At 39.4% G+C, this 19405-nt stretch overlaps 1 protein-coding gene across 2 annotated transcripts in view; it reads right to left on the reverse strand.

Annotated features, from left to right (window-relative positions):
- Window positions 1-19405, reverse strand: part of LOC109423928 (bone morphogenetic protein receptor type-1B) — a 726945-nt gene that overhangs the window by 133962 nt on the left and 573578 nt on the right. For both annotated transcript variants that reach the window (XM_062849819.1, XM_062849818.1), the window contains one exon: window positions 11986-12021. In XM_062849819.1, the coding sequence (XP_062705803.1) occupies window positions 11986-12021 (36 nt within the window). The remainder of the gene's footprint in view (window positions 1-11985; window positions 12022-19405) is intronic.

Below are 19405 nucleotides of genomic sequence, written 5' to 3' on the forward strand. Positions count from 1 at the left end.
GAAAGTCCCTTGAAACGTCCCTGAAATCCCCGCAGTCCAATTAAAACACCAACAAAACACGGAACAAACCCCTGAAACGCTTTTGAAACCCCTTGCAACCCCAGTGTGGTTCCAGTGTTGCTTTCAAGGACTTGATCAGGTGTATGGAGATGAGTGGGTCAGCTTTTGTAGATAAATAGTATCGAAATCTGTGGTGTCCGGCCATTTATTAGTTGCCGTTTGGTCAAATGCTGTTTGGCCGAACGCCATTTGGCCGAACGCTATTTGGCCGAATGCCATCTGGCCAAATGGGTCGTTTTGCCGAATCGTGATCAAAAGTATTCAGCAGAAGTTCTAACCGCCATTATGATCATTAGAAATATATCCTTCTTTTAATCATAGGCTATTCTTTCTAGTTTTGATATTCAGGGATTAATTGGCGTTGAAACTGCCTATATTTTCTCAAAAAAAATTCCTTTTATGACTCATAGGCTGTTTTTTTTTTAAGTTATATTGAGGCTGGGAACAGTGTCATGGTCACTTAAGTTGATCATTCATTTTTTGGTCAAACGGCATTCGGCCAAATGGCGTTCGGCCAAATGACCAGTAATCGAAATCTGTAATGACATTGGATATACTCATCTTTACAACTCCATCCGTCATGCTGCGCTATGTATGCTATGCTACAATACATTTATAGAATCCAGCTTAGATTAGTAGTTAATAATAAAAAATCAGCTTCCCAATAGCTTATCCTCCATAGCCACGTGATCTTTCTCCCTCGCAGAGACACACAACGCGAAACAAGTTCAATAATCCAATATAACACCTCTGCGCACTCGTCGTTTGTGGGTCGTTTACTCTGCGTGGACGGTTTCCGTCTGTAGGAGCAACACTCCGCATGGCTGAACGCGAACGGTGCGAAGGAATAAGATTAATGTCTTTCCCACTTCCAATAGGATGGAGAACGCCCTTCCTGCCCCACAATCAGTTCCATCGCGTCGCCGAGAGATGAAACCACACATATGCCATCATCCGCAGGCTATTTCGCACGTGGAGGAAGTTTCTACGTAGGTAAGGGTCTGCTGCACGTAAAATACTATCCCGATCTTCGTTCCGCTAAACCACAACCGAGATTTACCCAGTTGGTATACAGGGGATACTTAAAATAACTGGGACAGGTAAAATTTCCACTTTTCAAAAAATATTCAACTAGCTGTAACTTTTCGAAAAGGGCATCAAATATTCTCAAATTTTTACTGTAAGTTCATCAACTAGTTGTGTATTAGTGGTCCAAATTTGGAAAAGATCGGGCTATTCGTGTAGAAAGATTCTAGAAAAAGGTAAAATTATCCAATAGCCAACTTTGAGCTGTTATATCTCCGGACTCAATGAACCGAATGCAATGAAATTTTGATCGACTTATATAATGAGCTATTCAAAACTTTTGACTAAACTTAAAACTCTTTACACGAAAGAAAATAATAACGATTAGATTATTATTCTAATAAAACACCAATTTATCCAAAACTTCATCATCGTTTCAAAATTTGAGATAGTAATTATAGTTCATTCTAATTGACATCTAATTGACATGAATATATTTATTTTTCGAAGGAAAGCAACCAAATGGCCGGAATTAAATTGAAAAAGTAATGGGATGCTTATGAAAAATAGATAAGTTTTCTAAAAAAACATAGAATAAATAAAATTGCTATAACTTTTTGTCTTATTAATAATTTCAAATTAAGTCAAATGTTTTTCAAAGTTCATTATATAAGTCTTACATGATCAAAATTTCATTGCATTCGGTTCATTGAGTCCGGAGATATAACAGCTCAAAGTTGGCTATCGGATAATTTTACCTAAAATCTTTCTAACTTCGTGTAGAATAGCCCGATCTTTTCCAAATTTGGACCACTGATACACAACTAGTTGATAAACTTACAGTAAAAATTTTAGAATGTTTGATGCCTTTTTGAAAAGTAAAAGCTAGTTGAACATTTTTTGAAAAGTGAAAATTTTACCTGTCCCAGTTATTTTGAGTATCCCCTGTACTTATTGCATTCGTTGCACATTGCATAGGTTTCAGTTTAGGTACGGTACCGTGAACGAACGAGAGGTCATCGTCATCTCGGTTTGGGGATGCTACGAAGAGGCACAGTCTGCTTTTCCGAGTATGCACTTCGCAGCATCTCAGTATATCTGCGCGGTCTTCGTAGCATCCGTCTCCGCCGGTCGTCGTGGTCCTCCGGATCATCAAATTATAGCAATTTAAAAGCGTACGTGAATGCGGTGTAAAATGCTCATTAAATCAATTTGATAAATGGTGATTGCACATGAACGACCGAGAATTAATGATGGCTTGAGGTTTTACTTCTCCGGCGCGAATATCAGGCCCTTTTCTGCGCTTGCCCGTACAACACAGTAAAACCGCTCAGCACTAAAATGTGTAAGCCCTACTCATAAGTGCATAATTTCCAGACCACACAAAAATGTGTTACAGTTACACATTTTCAAAAACAGCTCGTACACTCGTCTAGATGCGAAATGTTGATATTTTTTTTGTTTTCCAAGGTCACTAGTAAACCTAGCTAGATTGCTGTACAAAAATTTTTGCGAATTAAACGATTTTGCGGACACAGGAGCTGATTTTGTGAATGTGCAAGGGTTACACATTTTTGGTGTAGTCTGGAAATTATGCACTTTTGTGCTGAGCGGCGTTAGCGTGAAGGAAAAGGTGAGAACAGATCTAGAACAACCCGAACCATGCAAAGGTGCTCGTTCTGCAATGAGTTCTGCTGATCACGACTGATTGGGGTGCGACCGTACTGCAGCTCCCGTTGTAACGCCTTGATTCGCGCAACGCCTGATAGGGCCAAGCTACCACATCCAGGTATCCACCGCAGTAGCATAAAACATAGTTGTATACGAGCGACTAATTTGATGACACCCGCTGCTGGCCGCTGGGAAAGCCGTTGCGCAAACGGCTTAAGGAAGCGAAGTAATCGAATCGGACCTTCAATTATCATAAAGTAGGTTACTTAACAACGCGACTTCGCGTTTAGCTGCGGGATCCTTTTGATAACTACCTGTGAATAAAACCCACCGATTTGGTCCTCAGACAATTCGACCCTGATGATGATGGGTGAACCACCACCACGGTACCGCCGGATGTGATGTCCGTGGGTTGTTACAGTCTGCCATTTCTTCAGTCTCCGCGCACGTGATTGCGTGCCAATTGCGTTACGTTTCGGCATTAAGGAAAATTTGCATTTAAATTGCATATGAAAAGAAAAGATTCATATCGAACTCGGACTCCTTTTTTTGCTAAATAGCAGTTTTTGTCGATTACACGGCGGTAAAGTTGGTTAATGGGAAATTCGGCGATGGCGTGCATCGACTAGCTGTACTAAACTTCAATTGAGGGTTACCGTATAATTGGCGTTTTTAATAAAATTATGTTTTGATGATACTTATTAAACGACGTACTTATGATAAAATTAATTGAAAATAATTATCATCACATCAGTTTGCAACATTGTAGCGTCAGACAAAAAAGAATCGCGTGTTTATATTATTGGCTTTCTACGTAGAGTGATGTAATGGATTGTTTCCGATACAAAATTGTCTTGGGATCAGGGATGGGAACACTCACTTGCTGTTTTCTCAGCTCAGAAGCGTGCTTTCAAGAAACTATGTATGGACGACTTTTGCCTTTTGGTTTTTTTCTAAAAGTTTGCCGAATAAAGTATGGGTCGCACACGCATATCGAAGGCGTGAGGGAGCTGCGAAGGCAACTCTCCACGAGGTGAATGTAAATTACACTCACCTCGTGGAGAGTCGCTTTCGCAGCTCTGTCACGACTTAGGTATGGGTTTGCGACCCGTACTCTATTCGACAAACTTTTAGACAAAACCACAAGGCAAAATTCGTCCATACATCGTTTCTTGATAGCACGCTTCTGAGCTGAGAAAACAGCAAGTGAGTGTAACTCTTCGCAAGTGAGTGTTCCCATCCCTGCTTGGGATCAATACACGCGATATGGGAGTCACAGAAATCCATATGTATAGGATCCAATATCAGGAAAAAGTTGAACTTCCAAACTGATAAAGTTGATTGAAATTGATAATGCGGGTACTACACTGTAATTCCATGCTAGGTACTTCTGAATGTCGTAATGATTTTAAACTTCTTACCTCATCTACATCATAGATGTCCAGAGATGAGTATGAACTTATACCTTTTTAGAAGAAAAATAGTTTTGCCTTATTTTTTTTAGGGATTTTCAATGTATTTCTCACTTAGTAGAAATCTTTGCCACTGAAAAATCGATTGCCGCTAGAATTTCCCGTAAATTTGCTGCTTCAACATTTTTGTGGAGCCTTGATTGTGAAGTTTGGCTGCAAAACGGTGAGTCGATAAGGACAGCGTCCAACATAGCTCTGATCCTCACAAGTTCCTACCTTATGCTTCCACGGGTCAAGCGATGACAAAGACCACCAGCTAAGAGTTGTGTGCTTAGCTGGTAGTGCAGCCTGGGCACTGTTGTCCTTCTGATTTCAGCTACATTGAGGAGGTACGACCCGAGCGTTTGTTCACCAAGGAGGTGCGGCTCAAACAGCGTATATTCTGGCATCCAGCTACTGAGTAAGAAACGCTGCACCACACCTAGCTAGATCCAAGGTGGTAGCCCCATCAGCGTGGTCGTCCCAGTGTTGGTTGGGACGTTAAACAGAACTGGCACGATGGCCCTCCGGCGAGACAGGAGTGTTGGCGTAGGCCCAATAAGCCACCCGTAAAAATCCCCATTGCGAATAACATAGGAGAAAATACGACTCGATACAATCGTCAAAGACCCACGCGACGAAATAAGGACTACGATTGGAAATTTGGAACATAGAATGGGGCACGTTCGGTGTAGTACTAGATTTGTAGTAATGAGCTGAATTTTTGTATGGTGAGAAGGTCAATTCTCCGTTTCTGCAAAGAAATGGTGCAAAAAGCGTGGGTATTATGATTTCTTGCCTAATTTGATGCTGTTTGAGCAAAACTTTGGATAACTATGTTGTTTATGTTGCAAGAAATGAAGAAAACAACAACACTGTTCCCCAAAGTTTTGCTCAAACAGCATCAAATTAGGCAAGAAATCATAATACCCACGCTTTTTGCACCATTTCATTGCAGAAACGGAGAATTGACCTTCTCACCATACTAAAATTCAGCTCATTACTACAAATCTAGTACTTCACCGATCTGTCCTATTGCAAGTCACTAGGTTTAGCAGAATGTGAAAGGATAATCTACGACGAACTACATCCCCGCAACTTCGACATCGTGGCGTTGCAGGAACTTTGTTGGACTGGACAGAAAGTGTGGAAAAGCGGGCATCGAGCGGCTACCTTCTAGCTGTAGCACCAGTAGTGAACTAGGAACAGGATTTATAGTGTTGGGCAAGATGCGACAACGTGTGATCGGGTGGCAGCCGATCAACGCAAGGATGTGCATGTTAAGAGTTAAGGGCCGTTTCTTCAACTACAGCATCATTAACGTTCACTGCCCACACGAAGGGAGACCTGATGACGAGAAAGAAGCGTTCAACGGGCAGTTAGAGCAAACATACGATGGTTGCTCGCCGCGTGACGTGAAAATCGTTGTCGGCGACATGAACGCGCAGGTAGGAAGGGAGGAAATGTACAGACCGGTAATCGGGCGAAACAGCCTGCACGCCGTATCGAATGATAACGGCCAGCGATGCGTAAACTTTGCAGCCTCCCGTGGTATGGTAGTCCGAAGCACCTTCTTCCCCCGCAAAGATATCACCAAAGCCACCTGGAGATCACCCGACCAACAAACAGAAAATCAAATCGACCACGTCCTAATCGACGGTAAATTCTTCTCGGATATAACCAATGGATTAGGATCACTACTTAGTCACTGTATGCATGAGCTCAAAACTTTCGACAGTTATCACCACGCGTCGAAGTCGAACGCCGCGACTCAACATCGAGCAGCTGCGTAACGTAGAAGTGGCTCAAGACTACGCGCAGCAGTTAGCAGTGGCCCTACCAACGGAAGAGCAGCTTGGCGCAGCTACACTTGAAGATGGCTGGAGGGACATCCGATTCGCCATAGGTAGTACCTCGGCTACAGCACTAGGCTTCGCGACTCCGAATCACAGAAACGACTGGTACGACGGCGAATGTGAACAGTTGAAAAACGAGAAGAATAAAGCATGGGCGATAATGCTGCAACACCGTACGAGAGCGAATGAGGCACGTTACAAACAGGCGCGGAACAGGAAAACTCAGCCTTCCGGATGAATGAGATCGCGAAGCGATGTAAGAGTTGTACCGTGCTAAGGACACACGAAAGTTCTACGAGAAGCTGAACCGCTCGCGCAGAGGCTTTGTGCCACAAGCCGACATGTGCCGAGATAATCACGGGAATATTCTCACGAGCGAGCGTGAGGTGGTCGAGAGATGGCAGCAGCATTACGATAAGCACCTTAATGGCGACGTTGCAAGTACCGAAGGTGGCGTGGTAACAGATCTAGGAGTATGTGCACAGGACGAAAGACTTCCGGCCCCTGACCTTCAAGAGATTGAGGAGGAGGTTGGCCGGTTGAAAAACAACAAAGCCGCTGGAGCAGATCAACAACCAAGCGAGCTTCTAAAATACGGTGGAGAAGCACTGGTGAGAGCACTACACTGGGTCATTAACAAGATTTGGGAGGAGGAAGTATTACCGGATGAATGGATGGAAAGTATCGTGTGTCCCATCTACAAAAACGGCGACAAGTTGGATTGCGGGAACTACCGAGCGATCACACAACTGAGCACTGCCTACCAAGATACTCTCTTTTGAGAGTATCTTATGTTATGCCGCCGTCTATCACCGATTGCAAGAGAGTTCGTGGGGCAATATCAGGCTGGATTTATGGGTGAACGCGCTACAACGGACCAGATGTTCACCATCCGCCAGGTGTTGCAGAAATGCCGCGAATACAACGTGCCCACACATCACTTGTTCATCGATTTCAAATCGGCGTATGATACAATCGATCGAGAACAGCTATGGCAGATTATGCACGAATACGGATTCCCGGATAAACTGATACGACTAATCAAGGCAACGATCGATCGAGTGATGTGAGTAGTTCGAGTATCAGGGACACTCTCGAGTCCCTTCGAATTTCGCAGAGGATTACGGCATTGTGATGGTATTTCGTGCTTGCTGTTCGACATTGCTTTAGAGGGTGTAATCAGGAGAGCGGTGATAAACACGAGTGGAACGATTTTCACGAAGTCCGTTTAGCTGCTTGGTTTCGCTGATGATATTGATATTATAACTCGTAAATTTGAGACGATGCCAGGAGAATCGGATCAGCCATCAATGTGTCGAAGACAAAGTACATGATGGCAAAAGGCTCCAGCAAGGAACCACCGCGCCCGTTACCCCAAATTTCTGACGACGGTTATGAAATCGAGGCGGTTGAAGAATTCGTGCACTTGTGCTTACTTGGTGACAACAGCCGACAACGACACCAGCAGAGAAATTCAGATACGCATTGTGGCAGGAAATAGAGCTTACTTTGGACTCCGCAGAACTCTACGATCGAATAAAGTTCGCCGTCACACGAAGTTAACTATAGTATACCTATCTACAATGCGCTGATTGGACCGGTAGTCCTCTACGGGCACGAAGCATGAACACTACGTGCAGAGGGTGCAGAGGACCAATGCGCCCTTGGAGTTTCAGAACGGAAGGTGCTGCGTACCATTTACGGCGGAGTGCAGATGGAAGACGGGACTTGGAGAAGGCAAATGAACCACGAATTGCATCAGCTGCTGAGAGAACCAACATCGTTCACACCGCGAAAATCGGGAGGCTACGGTGCGCGGGTCAAGTCATCAGGATGTCGGATAGCGACCCGACTTAAATGGTTTTCGAGAGTCATCCGACCGATACAAGAAGAAGTGGTGCGTATATGCATAGCAAGATAGGTGGGTCGATCAAGTGGAGTCTAGGTGGATGGCTTTCCAGCCTTGACAAAAATAAAAATACTATGTAAAAACCGTGTTAAGTACTGTTCCTTTTAATTCCACTAAGAATTTGCATCCTGTGACAGATACGTATTTCGACCTCAACTGTAAGGTCGTCTTCAATGTCTTGTTCTTGACTCGACTTGTACAAGACACTGACTTTACAGTTGAGGTCGAAATACGTATCTGTTAAAGGATGCAAATTCTTAGTGGCATTAAAAGGAATAGTACTTAACACGATTTCCTTCTTACTTACAGGTATTCCACTAACAAGCCCAGGGACATCATAAAAATACTGCTAATTCATCTTGTCCGACGTTTCGGTCCGTTTGGGACCTTCTTCTGGGACTCAAATTTCACAGATTCTTCGTCCAGTGTGGTTCTGTGGAACGTGTAAATGTCGGTTGAGAGTTTTCCTCCGCCAAAACGGACGGTGTTGGTGTAAGCCTAACTGTGGAAAAGCTCTTGTTTAAGCTGAGCTGGAATCTAGTACCCGGTACTTGACCATTGCAAAAGCAATGGTGCTAGTTTCACTTAATCAGTTACGACTGACATTTTTAGGAGTGTTTACAGAAATCATACTTGCAATTCTTCCAAACAATTGCTCTGAAACACTCAGTCTACTTGTTTTTGAAAGCTTGTTTATAGTTCACTCAGGCACTCTTGTAGAGAGTAATCCCGCCATTGATTTGAAGTATTGAGTGGCAAATATTCAGTCAAAAGAAAAGTGAGCAGAGGAGAAAACTCAGCCTCGGGCTGAAAGTCACGAAAAACAAAAAGCCAACCAATAATTGACATATGGGTCAATCCATATGAAGTGACCGAGAAAATGTGAAAACTTGCAACCGACCATCACGGATTTGAACCAAATTTGGTTGAAACATTTGCTTAGATGGAAAAAGAAAAAATCCAAATTTTGGTGCCGATCGGATCACCCCTCGGCCCGTGGCAGCACCCCTCGTTTTGGCCGATATGAAAATTATCCTCTCTTTCTTTTATTTTTATCATTGAAACGATTGAACCTACACATTTTCGACCTTCGGCTTTTTTAAAGGAAATCGTTCAGGGAATCTAGAAAAAATATTATTTTTTTAGTACAGTGTTGCCAGATATCATATTTTTCAATTTTAAAACTAAAAATCGATTTTTCTCAAAATACGTATATTTTGATTTTAAAAATTTTGATTCCATCGTGTTTATCAGACGTTTTTCTATCGAAAAAGCTTAACTTCCCAAAGTAATTTGCGTCGTTCCTGAGATATAGCGTTTTTAAGAAAAAATATTCATTTTTTTTCATATAAAGTATCGTATAAAATCAGGTGCAGTTTATAAATTTCGCACAAAAAATATTGTTCAATGCCATATAAAGACGTTCTGTGTTGATTTGAAAAATATCAAGTATAAAAAGGATTAAAAAAATGTTACAGTGTTGCCAGTTCATCAATTATGAGTCTATCGTAATGGACTAGCATAACCTGTTGAACTAAAAAAATGTATCTGAGATTGAGATCATCAATTCTAAACAAATTTCATATATTTTAACATTATCTGAACAGAAGTGCTGCCAAATATGTAATATTTATTGTAGAAATCTTAATTTTACTAGAACATTAGTATGAAATCTAATTAACAAGCCAAAAGTTTTTTTTTATTTAGGTTTAGTACATTTGGCAACATCGACGTAAAATATATTCAGGAAAACATTTGATGAGTATTTATAAGCAACAGTGCTGAAAATGTAATTTCGATATAACTACATTCAATGACCCACAGCTAATTTCAGAAGCCGAACCTGATATCTTTTGGAATTAGATAATAATAGATACTACGCATCGTCGCGCAACTGGTAGCTCAGACTTCAGTATTTTTATTTTATATTCAAAGGTCCAACTCCTTATAAAAATCCCTGTAAAAATATCTTTTGATTGATTTTTACGGCAGTGTTGCCAAGTATGCTAGTATTTAGCGGAAACGCAAACAATAGGTGCGGGTATTGCGTTTATTCTTACTGGATTGCCGAATAAGAGATCATGTCTTTTATTGTCCCAGGCAGAGAAGTGAAGAACAGTGTTGGGTATTGTGTTGTCTATTGATGTGATTGTATGAGTTTTAGTTTGTTCTTCGTGGCGAAGAATGAACAAAAATTTCTGAGTGAAATGGAAGTGGCGTTTGCTCCCTAGAGCCTACTTTTCTTAGGCTCTTTTTGCATGGGAAAGAGATCGGTTGTACGCGAATGTTAATTCCGATAAATCAAATCGATTGTTCGATCAATTATAGATGACTCCCAGATCAACAATGTATAGTATCATATTAAGGATCGGTATATTCGCCTCACTCCATTCATATTCACTCCTTTTTGCTGAATCGAATCGAGAAAGATGCAGCAAACGGATTGTCGTGATCAAGCACGTAACCCCATCACCAGTGGAAAGCCATGCGCAAGTTGCTTGACATGGATATTCGTTGCCGTTCGTCGCAGTTTTGATCGCAAGCGAATGAATGAATGGCGAAGGGTGAAGAATGCTGGTGAGTGATCGAAGTGGCTGCTGTCGTCGCTGATAAGCAAACACACAAACTAAAGCGACAATCGTTCGCTGCGATTAACCATGGAGTAGCAATTATGAATTGTGTTGCCATCTATGCCCATACTCATGCAGTGTTGCCAAATGTGCTCGTTATGTATAAAAACAGAAATCATTTGTTTTTATTTGGTGTTATACATTTACGAAAGCTTTTGTGTAAATTAGATGTTTACAATAAAAACGACATGTGTGGCAACACTTCCATCTACAACATCGTTGAAATGAATAAAATGACAATTGAAATGAATTTCACAATAGATACATTTTATATTTTAACAATTTATCCTCATCTTTTCCAATAAACCAATTTTTTTATTGCTAACTATCAAACTAACAATAACTGTCAATTATCGGGTCATTTTGTCAGATAGGACCATAAGCAAGAAAACACAGACAAACAGACGTAACATTGGAAAAAATTCCAACGACCACGGTTTTAACGATCTTTTTAAACCTTTATAGTTGTAGCTTTCACAACCAGAGGTGAGCACATCATTTTTCTAAGCGTTAGACGTTTCACCTAGTGTGAACTAGGCGATGTATTTTCGCGAAAAATTTTTTAGGTGTTACGTCTGTTTGTCTGTGAAGAAAAGGTCAACAGCAGGGTCGTTAGAGAAATTGTGTATTGTTTTTATCCTGCTCACACATCTTGCAACACACATGGTGCGCATTTTCAGAATAACCTGTACATTGTCAAACACTTGAAGGTTAGGTTTCATGGTATAATAAAAAGGTAAACTGGCAACACTGTTACAATTTTTTTAATCCTTTTTATACTCGATATTGTTCAAATCAGCACAAAACGTGATTATATGGCACCGAACAATGTTTTTTTACGAATTTTATAAACTGCACCTGATTTTATATGATACTTTATATGAAAAAAAATGAATATTTTTTCTTAAAAACGCTATATCTCAGGAACGACGCAAATTACTTTGGGAAGTTAAGCTTTTTCGATAGAAAAACGTCTGATAAACACGATGGAATCAAAATTTTTAAAATCAAAATATACGTATTATGAGAAAAATCGATTTTTAGTTTTAAAATTGAAAAATATGATATCTGGCAACACTGTACCAAAAATATAATATTTTTTCTGGATTCCCTGAACGATTTCCTTTGAAAAAGCCGAAGGTTGAAAATGTGTAGGTGCAATCGTTTTAATGATAAAAATAAAAGAAAAAGAGGATAATTTTCATATCGGCCAAAACGAGGGGTGCTGCCACGGGCCGAGGGGTGATCCGATCGGCACCAAAATTTGGATTTTTTCTTTTTCGATCTAAACAAATGTTTCAGCCAAATTTGGTTCAAATCCGTGATGGTCGATTGCAAGCGGTCGGTCACTTGGCGTGGAATGACCCATATGTTGTTTTTACCATTTTCCATCGGCGATTGATGCATATCGTTTGGTCCTGTAAAAAATGTAAAGAAAAGAAATGTATTAGTGGACGATCGTCAGAAGCAAGAAAATTGAGAAAGTGTTGAACAACTTCAAACGAATACAAGCAGCAACGACTAACCCACTGATTTGTTATCGCGTTCCATGATTCACAATTTGCATTATTGCAGTTGTCGAACGACAACACTTTGCTATCACGCACGAGGCAATCACAGAAGTGCAATCGCCCCGTGTCGCTGTTAAGACTTCATTCAGTCGCAAAACAGTCATAGATAGGTGTAGTTTTTACTGCACACAGGTCTAGTCATAACAACTACCTACTCAACCCGACCGGAAGAACCATTTCGTTTGATATGTGCTTCACACTCTTGCAGCTCGTCACACTGCGCCCTGGAGGGGTTTAAAACTCATTCATAAAATCATTCATTCACTGGAGTATGGGTGGTTCAGCGATGCAGAGGTACTGATTTTGGGGCGCTGTTGTGGATGCCATTTCGACGGCAATACTAGCATAACATTTGAAAAGGGCCTAAAGGCTTTTTGTAAACAAACATGTTTCGGTCGTTGTACACACTACGAAAAAATCAAAATTACTCGTGACTTAAATTTACTGCACAGAACGTAAACAGTTTAATGACGTAATTTACAGGTCTTTTGACTTAATTATACGTCATTCTTGTAAAATTGAGTTCAAGGTGACGTAAACAATTTGTGAATCGTGAGTCATTACGTTTCATATGACAAAAAATCCAGTTTAATGTGACAGAAAATTACGTCACTTGGGCGTTTAAATTTACGTCATATGTGTCGCTTTTATATGTGCATCCAAAGTAACGCAAATTTACATGAATTTTTCTTAGTGTGTAGAGCTTATCTTGATCCACCCACGCACATCAACACGCTTATCAGAAAGAGTAATCTTCGAGCTATCTGTTAAGTGTGTTGTTGTCCGTGGGTGGATCAAGATGAGCCCTGCAACGACCGAAACATGTTTGTTTACAAAAAGCCTTAAGGCCCTTTTCACATGTTACACTAGAATACACAACGTACCTAAACCTACCTTTGTACAGGGTTGGTCAAGCAAAATAGCATTATTGGCAAAATAGTTGGTTAAAAAGGTTTATTTTTTTAACGAATTTGAGCAACTGTCGGCTATTTAGAGGAAACTGGCGATTGATTGTAATCATTTTTTGTGTTACGAAGAGGCACTAGCATATAAAACAATAAAAAATAAATAAAATAAAAGTCCACCAGGATAAAGAATATAACTGAATATAAATGCCTCAACCGATTTTGAAAGTTTTGGTGATTCTATATTAAAGAAGCGATGAACGCATTGGTGTCTGGGTTCGATTCTCGTCATTTGCCCAAATGCACAAAATGGATAGAGCTCACCAAATTTAGTCGATTATTATTTGCTTTTCCGTAATAAAAGAGTGATTTCAAAGCGTAAATTTGAAATTTTGATTTGAAGATGTTATAAAGATTTAGGAAGACGTTCCCCGAAAAATATTTTCCGTGAATACTTACTGTACTTCACTTGAGTTCAACTCAATGAAATCGCACTTGAATTTGCAAAGGCGAAAGTACATGCCATTTGGTTCCGTTCGTTATTTATATTTTACGATTTACGCTCATTCATAAAGTTTTAGTTTATACTCGCACTACCATCGCACTCGCATCGTCCGCCCCGGGGGCAGAAGGACAACAACGTGGGCTCACTACAATATGGGTGCGGTGACGAGCCGGGCGTACAAACAGAGAGAAACTTACGAGCTGCGATCTGGATATTGTGGATGATGGTAGTAGGTAGCAGCAAGCAACAACCCCTTACCGAGAACATAATGACGACGAAGTGCGTAGGACGGGAATTGTGCAGTGCATGGGGAGCGTCAAGATATAGTGTACCTACTTCTTAATGCAAGAGTCGAAAGAATTTGCAAATTTCTATGAAGCTTCTGGGTTCTCCTTGTATTTTTTTTTTAACTGTGTATTTTTTTTTGCAATTTTTGAGATTGTAAATATTGGGAAGTAATTCTTTCAAGATTCAAGATATACTGAAGCAGGCTCTTAAGATGAAAGAGCCGATTATTGCACAACTTGACATCAAGCAACGCCTACGCAAAAACAAATGCCACAAATCTTCGAGCGTGTGCCATCATCGTATATGCATTCAAGCCATCGTACAGCGAAATGCACACCCACCCAGATGGTCGATTTGAAATGCGGTAGATTCAACTCAGCCCCTCTAGTCGCGGGTCTTAACTCTCGCGCTCTTCATATCAAGCAGAAAACACTACTGCATCGACCGATCGATGTAGGAAAACGAAGATGATGATGATCCAATATATTAGAGAACTCGTCTTAAATGCCGTTTGAGGACGCCCCCAAACCGTAGAGACTTACTCCCACCACATCTGGTTTGATGTGCCATGCATTAGACTTTGGTACGCCCCAGTCTCTTGGTGTATAAATCTCTTGCCAGCCACACGCTAAACGTTCATCTTCATTGGTTGGCGTTGGTGGGCTGCTGTCACAGGTTGGGCATGCCACGCGCGATGGAACATGACAAAGCGGGAAAGATAAATCGGATTTCGGCAATAAATCGGACGGTATCGATCAGCCATACATATAAAGCATGTCGACCGGAAGAAGTGTTGCCCACGATTGAGTTCGAGTTCGTGATTCTCTCCTCTTCTTGGCGTAACGTACCAACTGAGACAAAGCCTGGTTCTCAGCATACGAGTTGCTTCTACGAGCAGTTTCCAACCCAGAACACGAAAAAAATGCCATTTTTGACTCGATATTTTCTTCAATTTAGATGAGATTTGGTTCATGGGAACGGCACTGCAGTTCGATTTCTTCGAACTTCCCTTTTTCCCCCGAAAGAGACGGGTTTGCTGTTTCCGCTTCTGTTTGTAACGTTCCACGTTTTGCCGTGTTCCTTGCAGCAGCATTACCGCTCGTACTGCGTTCTTGACCTTCAAAATCGCTTCTTTTCGACTTGAATATGAATATGTTCTGAACGGCAGTAACAAAACAGCCTGTAATGCATTGAAATATGATGGAATTCACGAAAAAATAGTCCAAAATTCCAAGTTTCCGTCAAATTAAATCGCCATTTTTTTTTCTTTGCATACAATTTTAAGTTAAGTCAAAGGTTTTTTTTTAATCCATACATTGGATTTATAACAGAAGAACAGAGCAGGGATATTATTTTAGAAATTCAATAATCTTTAATGCACTTTACAAAAAGTTACAGATACTTCACCATATCGAGAAAAGTGATAATGTAGCTTGTATTTTCTGTCCTGCCTGCCACCGATTAAGGCGAAACTGGAAGCATTTCCTCACTTTTTGGTTTTTGATTTTTTATTAAATAACGAAGCAATATTTTCAAAATCGGTTTTCGTATACATGTAGAGTATGGATCAAAGCATCTTCTGAATTTTCTTGAGGTGAAAAATATTTTTCGTTTTTGTAAAAACCATTTTAGAACAAAATTTTACAAAAAAATAATTTCTGCAAAAATGGAAAACATTTTCCACCGCAAAAAAAATCAGAAGATACCTTGATCCATACTCTACATGTGTACGAAAACCGATTTTGAAAATATTGCTTTGTTATTTAACAAAAAATCAAAAACCAAAAAAATGAGGAAATGTTTTCAGTTTCACCTTAAGTAATTGATGGATGAACATGTGGATTGGTGAGCTCGTTTCATGACATTATATTATTGCAAAATTTTAGTAGAATGCGTTTTGGTCAGGCCAGCATTTTTTTTTATTCAAAAACAGTTTAACAGTTGTCTACTATAAGTGTCAGCTTTAAATCCTAAAAAATGCCTAGTAGTAGTTCACGAAGGACATTTGAATAGTTCGTTATCAGTATGTTCTTCCGGTTATTCCAGTACCGGGAAATTTATAGAATACCATATGTTGCTATCGTTTGGAATCTCAAAATTCAAGATTGTTCTAAAAAATAGAGTCTACCATGAATTGTTTGAAAATTGCTGCTGAAATTTCTCGAACAATTTTCTAAAGAATTCTGAAATTATTGTACGAACCCTTTTCTGCAAGATTTCAGCCAAAGATACCTCCTGGAATTTCTTGGGAATTTTCTTCGGACTTGTTTTGATTTTTGTCCAGGAATTCCTCTAGAAAATTCTCCAGAAATTCGTGAAGATATTCCCTCCGGTGTTTCTCCAGTTTTCACCCAGGTATTCCTTCGAAAAATTCAATAAAAAAACGCTTAATAGATTGTAGTTCAGTAGTATCTGTTACGGGTATAAATATTTGTTGACAGAATAATTTTTTAATGTGTTATAAGATTATTATTCGTTCGTTCTTTGTGTTGTATGTTTCATTTTAACTTATATATATTCCCATACTTTTAATGCACATTTATAGGGTTCTGGAAAAATAGAGGCCCATGAAATGCAATCCCACTTTGATTGCCGACTTTCAGGCTATTTCGGGCAGCGGTCAAGTACTAGAGATGTAAACCTTCCCCTGCCACGGACTTCAAGTTGTTAAGCTAAAGTATCGAACCCTGAAACGGGATGCCCGATTAGGATTAGTTTTCCTAGACAAAACCAAGCTATGAACACAGCGACAAATGCTGTGAACTAAAAGGCGTACTGCCAACTAACTACAATTCCAGGATGACTGATGGACACAAACCCTTACATGAAACCTCGTCATCCTGTGATCGGAAGATGTTATCTATCTGGATAACAGGGCACATTTATGTTATGTGTTGTGCTGCGTCAATTTGTGATGTCTGTATATTGTGCATTTGAAAGGTTCTATGTGTATCGTGCAGTGTTAATACTTTGTAATAATTAATTTCTTTTATTTTTGTAACATGGCCTTAACACTATTGTTATAAAGGATACGAAGCATATGGGAGCTGAATTTTTCGTGAATCGGTGAACGATTCACGAAAAATTCTTGCTCAAACGTTGGATTGTGTTACGGGTATAAATATTTGTTACAATTATAAGACAGAATAATTGTTAAATGTGTTATAAATTCTATATTCGTGCGTTCTTTGTGTTATATGTTTTATTTTAACTTGTAAATATTCCCCGAGTTTTATTATACATTTATAGGGTTCTGGGAAAATAGAGGCCCATGAATTGTAATCCAATATTGATTGCCAACTTTCAGGCTATTTCGGGCAGCGGTCAAGTGCTAGAGATGCAAACCTTTTCCTGCCACGGACTTCAAGTTGTTGAGCTCAAGTATCGAACCCTGAAACGGGATGCCCGATTAGGATTAGTTTTCCTAGACAAAACCAAGCTATGAACACAGCAACAAATGATGTGAACTAAAAGGCAAAATGCCAACTAAAATACAATTTCAGGATGACTGATGGACCCAAACTAATAAATGAAATCTCATCATCCTGTGATCGGAAGGAGTTATCCATCTCCAGATGGCCGTAGCACAACACAACACATAACATAAATTTGCCCTGTTATCCAGATGGATAACTCCTTCCGATCACAGGATGATGAGATTTCATTTATTAGTTTGGGTCCATCAGTCATCCTGAAATTGTATTTTAGTTGGCATTTTGCCTTTTAGTTCACATCATTTGTTGCTGTGTTCATAGCTTGGTTTTGTCTAGGAAAACTAATCCTAATCGGGCATCCCGTTTCAGGGTTCGATACTTGAGCTCAACAACTTGAAGTCCGTGGCAGGAAAAGGTTTGCATCTCTAGCACTTGACCGCTGCCCGAAATAGCCTGAAAGTTGGCAATCAATATTGGATTACAATTCATGGGCCTCTATTTTCCCAGAACCCTATAAATGTATATTAAAACTCGGGGAATATTTACAAGTTAAAATAAAACATATAACACAAAGAACGCACGAATATAGAATTTATAACACATTTAACAATTATTCTGTCTTATAATTGTAACAAATATTTATACCCGTAACATATCATCAAAAATTACTACAGCTATTTATTCAGTAACTTCTTAAGTGTTTCTTGCAGGAATTCTCCAGGGATTCCTCCGTGTATTTATCCAGCAAATTCTTCAACGATTCCTTTAGAAATTCAGATTTTTTTTGCAAGAATGCATTCTGAAATTTTTGTTGGAGCTCCGCAGGAGGTTCCTTTCTAAAATTTCTCCGTAGATTCTCTCAGACTTTACGTCAAAAATTCATCTTGGAAGATTCCACGAGATTGGCTTTACAAGTTTCTCAAATATTTTTTCAGGGATTGCATCATAAACTTTTCTAAGAATTCAATGAGACCTTTCTACGGAATTCTATCAGAATTCCTTCCACGTACCCTTCAGAGATTCTTTCAGGGGTTATTTCTGAAATCATTTGCGAGACCCTTTCGGATTCAGAAATCACTTCACTTCTCCAAAAATATCTCAAGAACTTCTTCATGGAATAACTGCAAAGCAATCTTCACTTATTTAGGCATTCCTTGAAGGATTCAATTCAATTTCTTCATAAACATAGTTCAGTGATTCCTTCAAGAACTATTCCAAATTTGTTTCAAATTTCTGCTGGGTTTCTTTCGAGAATTTCTAGCTGTTTTCAAAGAAAATTTTACAGGGATTTTTTTTCACTTATACTTTTAGACATTTTGCAAGGTATTTTTTAACATCCTCCAAGAATACTTTCAAAAATTTATAAGTGTATTTATTCAAGATCTCCTCCAAACCTTTGTATGAAAGTGCTGTTCGGATTTATAAAGAAATTATCTCAAGGAACCTCTTCAGAAAATTTTCAAAAAGTCTTGGAATCTCCGGGAAATCTTTTGGAAATTATTTCAGGGAATCGTTGAAACAAGTTTTTCCATTATTATATTATACATATCATACATAAATATCATGAAGTACTTTTGTAAAATTCGTGAAAGAAAATTTGAAAGAATTCCAGGAACAATCTTTGCAGCAATCCCAGGAAATATTTCAGAAGTAACCGCACTAGCACTATCAGAAGGAAGCCTTTCAGATATATCTTCTGTAAATCCTGAAAACATTTCTGCAAGGGGTTCTTGGCCTTTGGAAGAAATTTAGAATGAATCGCTGGAGAATTTTTGGAAAAGTTCTAGATGGAAAATTCAATGGAAGATTTTCTGATAAAATTCTTTGCTGGCATTCATGGAAAAATCCTCAAACTACTGAAGAAGTCTCTCCAAAAAATGGACAATTTTTGTGTGACGCATTTCATGGGCTTTATGATGAAATGAGCAATTTTGAAAGGAATCCCTAGAGGTTCTCTGTAGAAAGTTGTAGGCATAATTAAGTAATATTATCTGGAGAAATTTGCAAATAAATCTCTGGCAGAATTTCTTAAGACAACTAGAGAGATTTTTTAAAGAGACAACAGCAATGCACAGCATTCGCCTCTAACTTGAGAGATA

The sequence above is a fragment of the Aedes albopictus genome, chromosome 2 (assembly GCF_035046485.1).
Source record: "Aedes albopictus strain Foshan chromosome 2, AalbF5, whole genome shotgun sequence".
Lineage (NCBI taxonomy): Eukaryota > Metazoa > Arthropoda > Insecta > Diptera > Culicidae > Aedes > Aedes albopictus.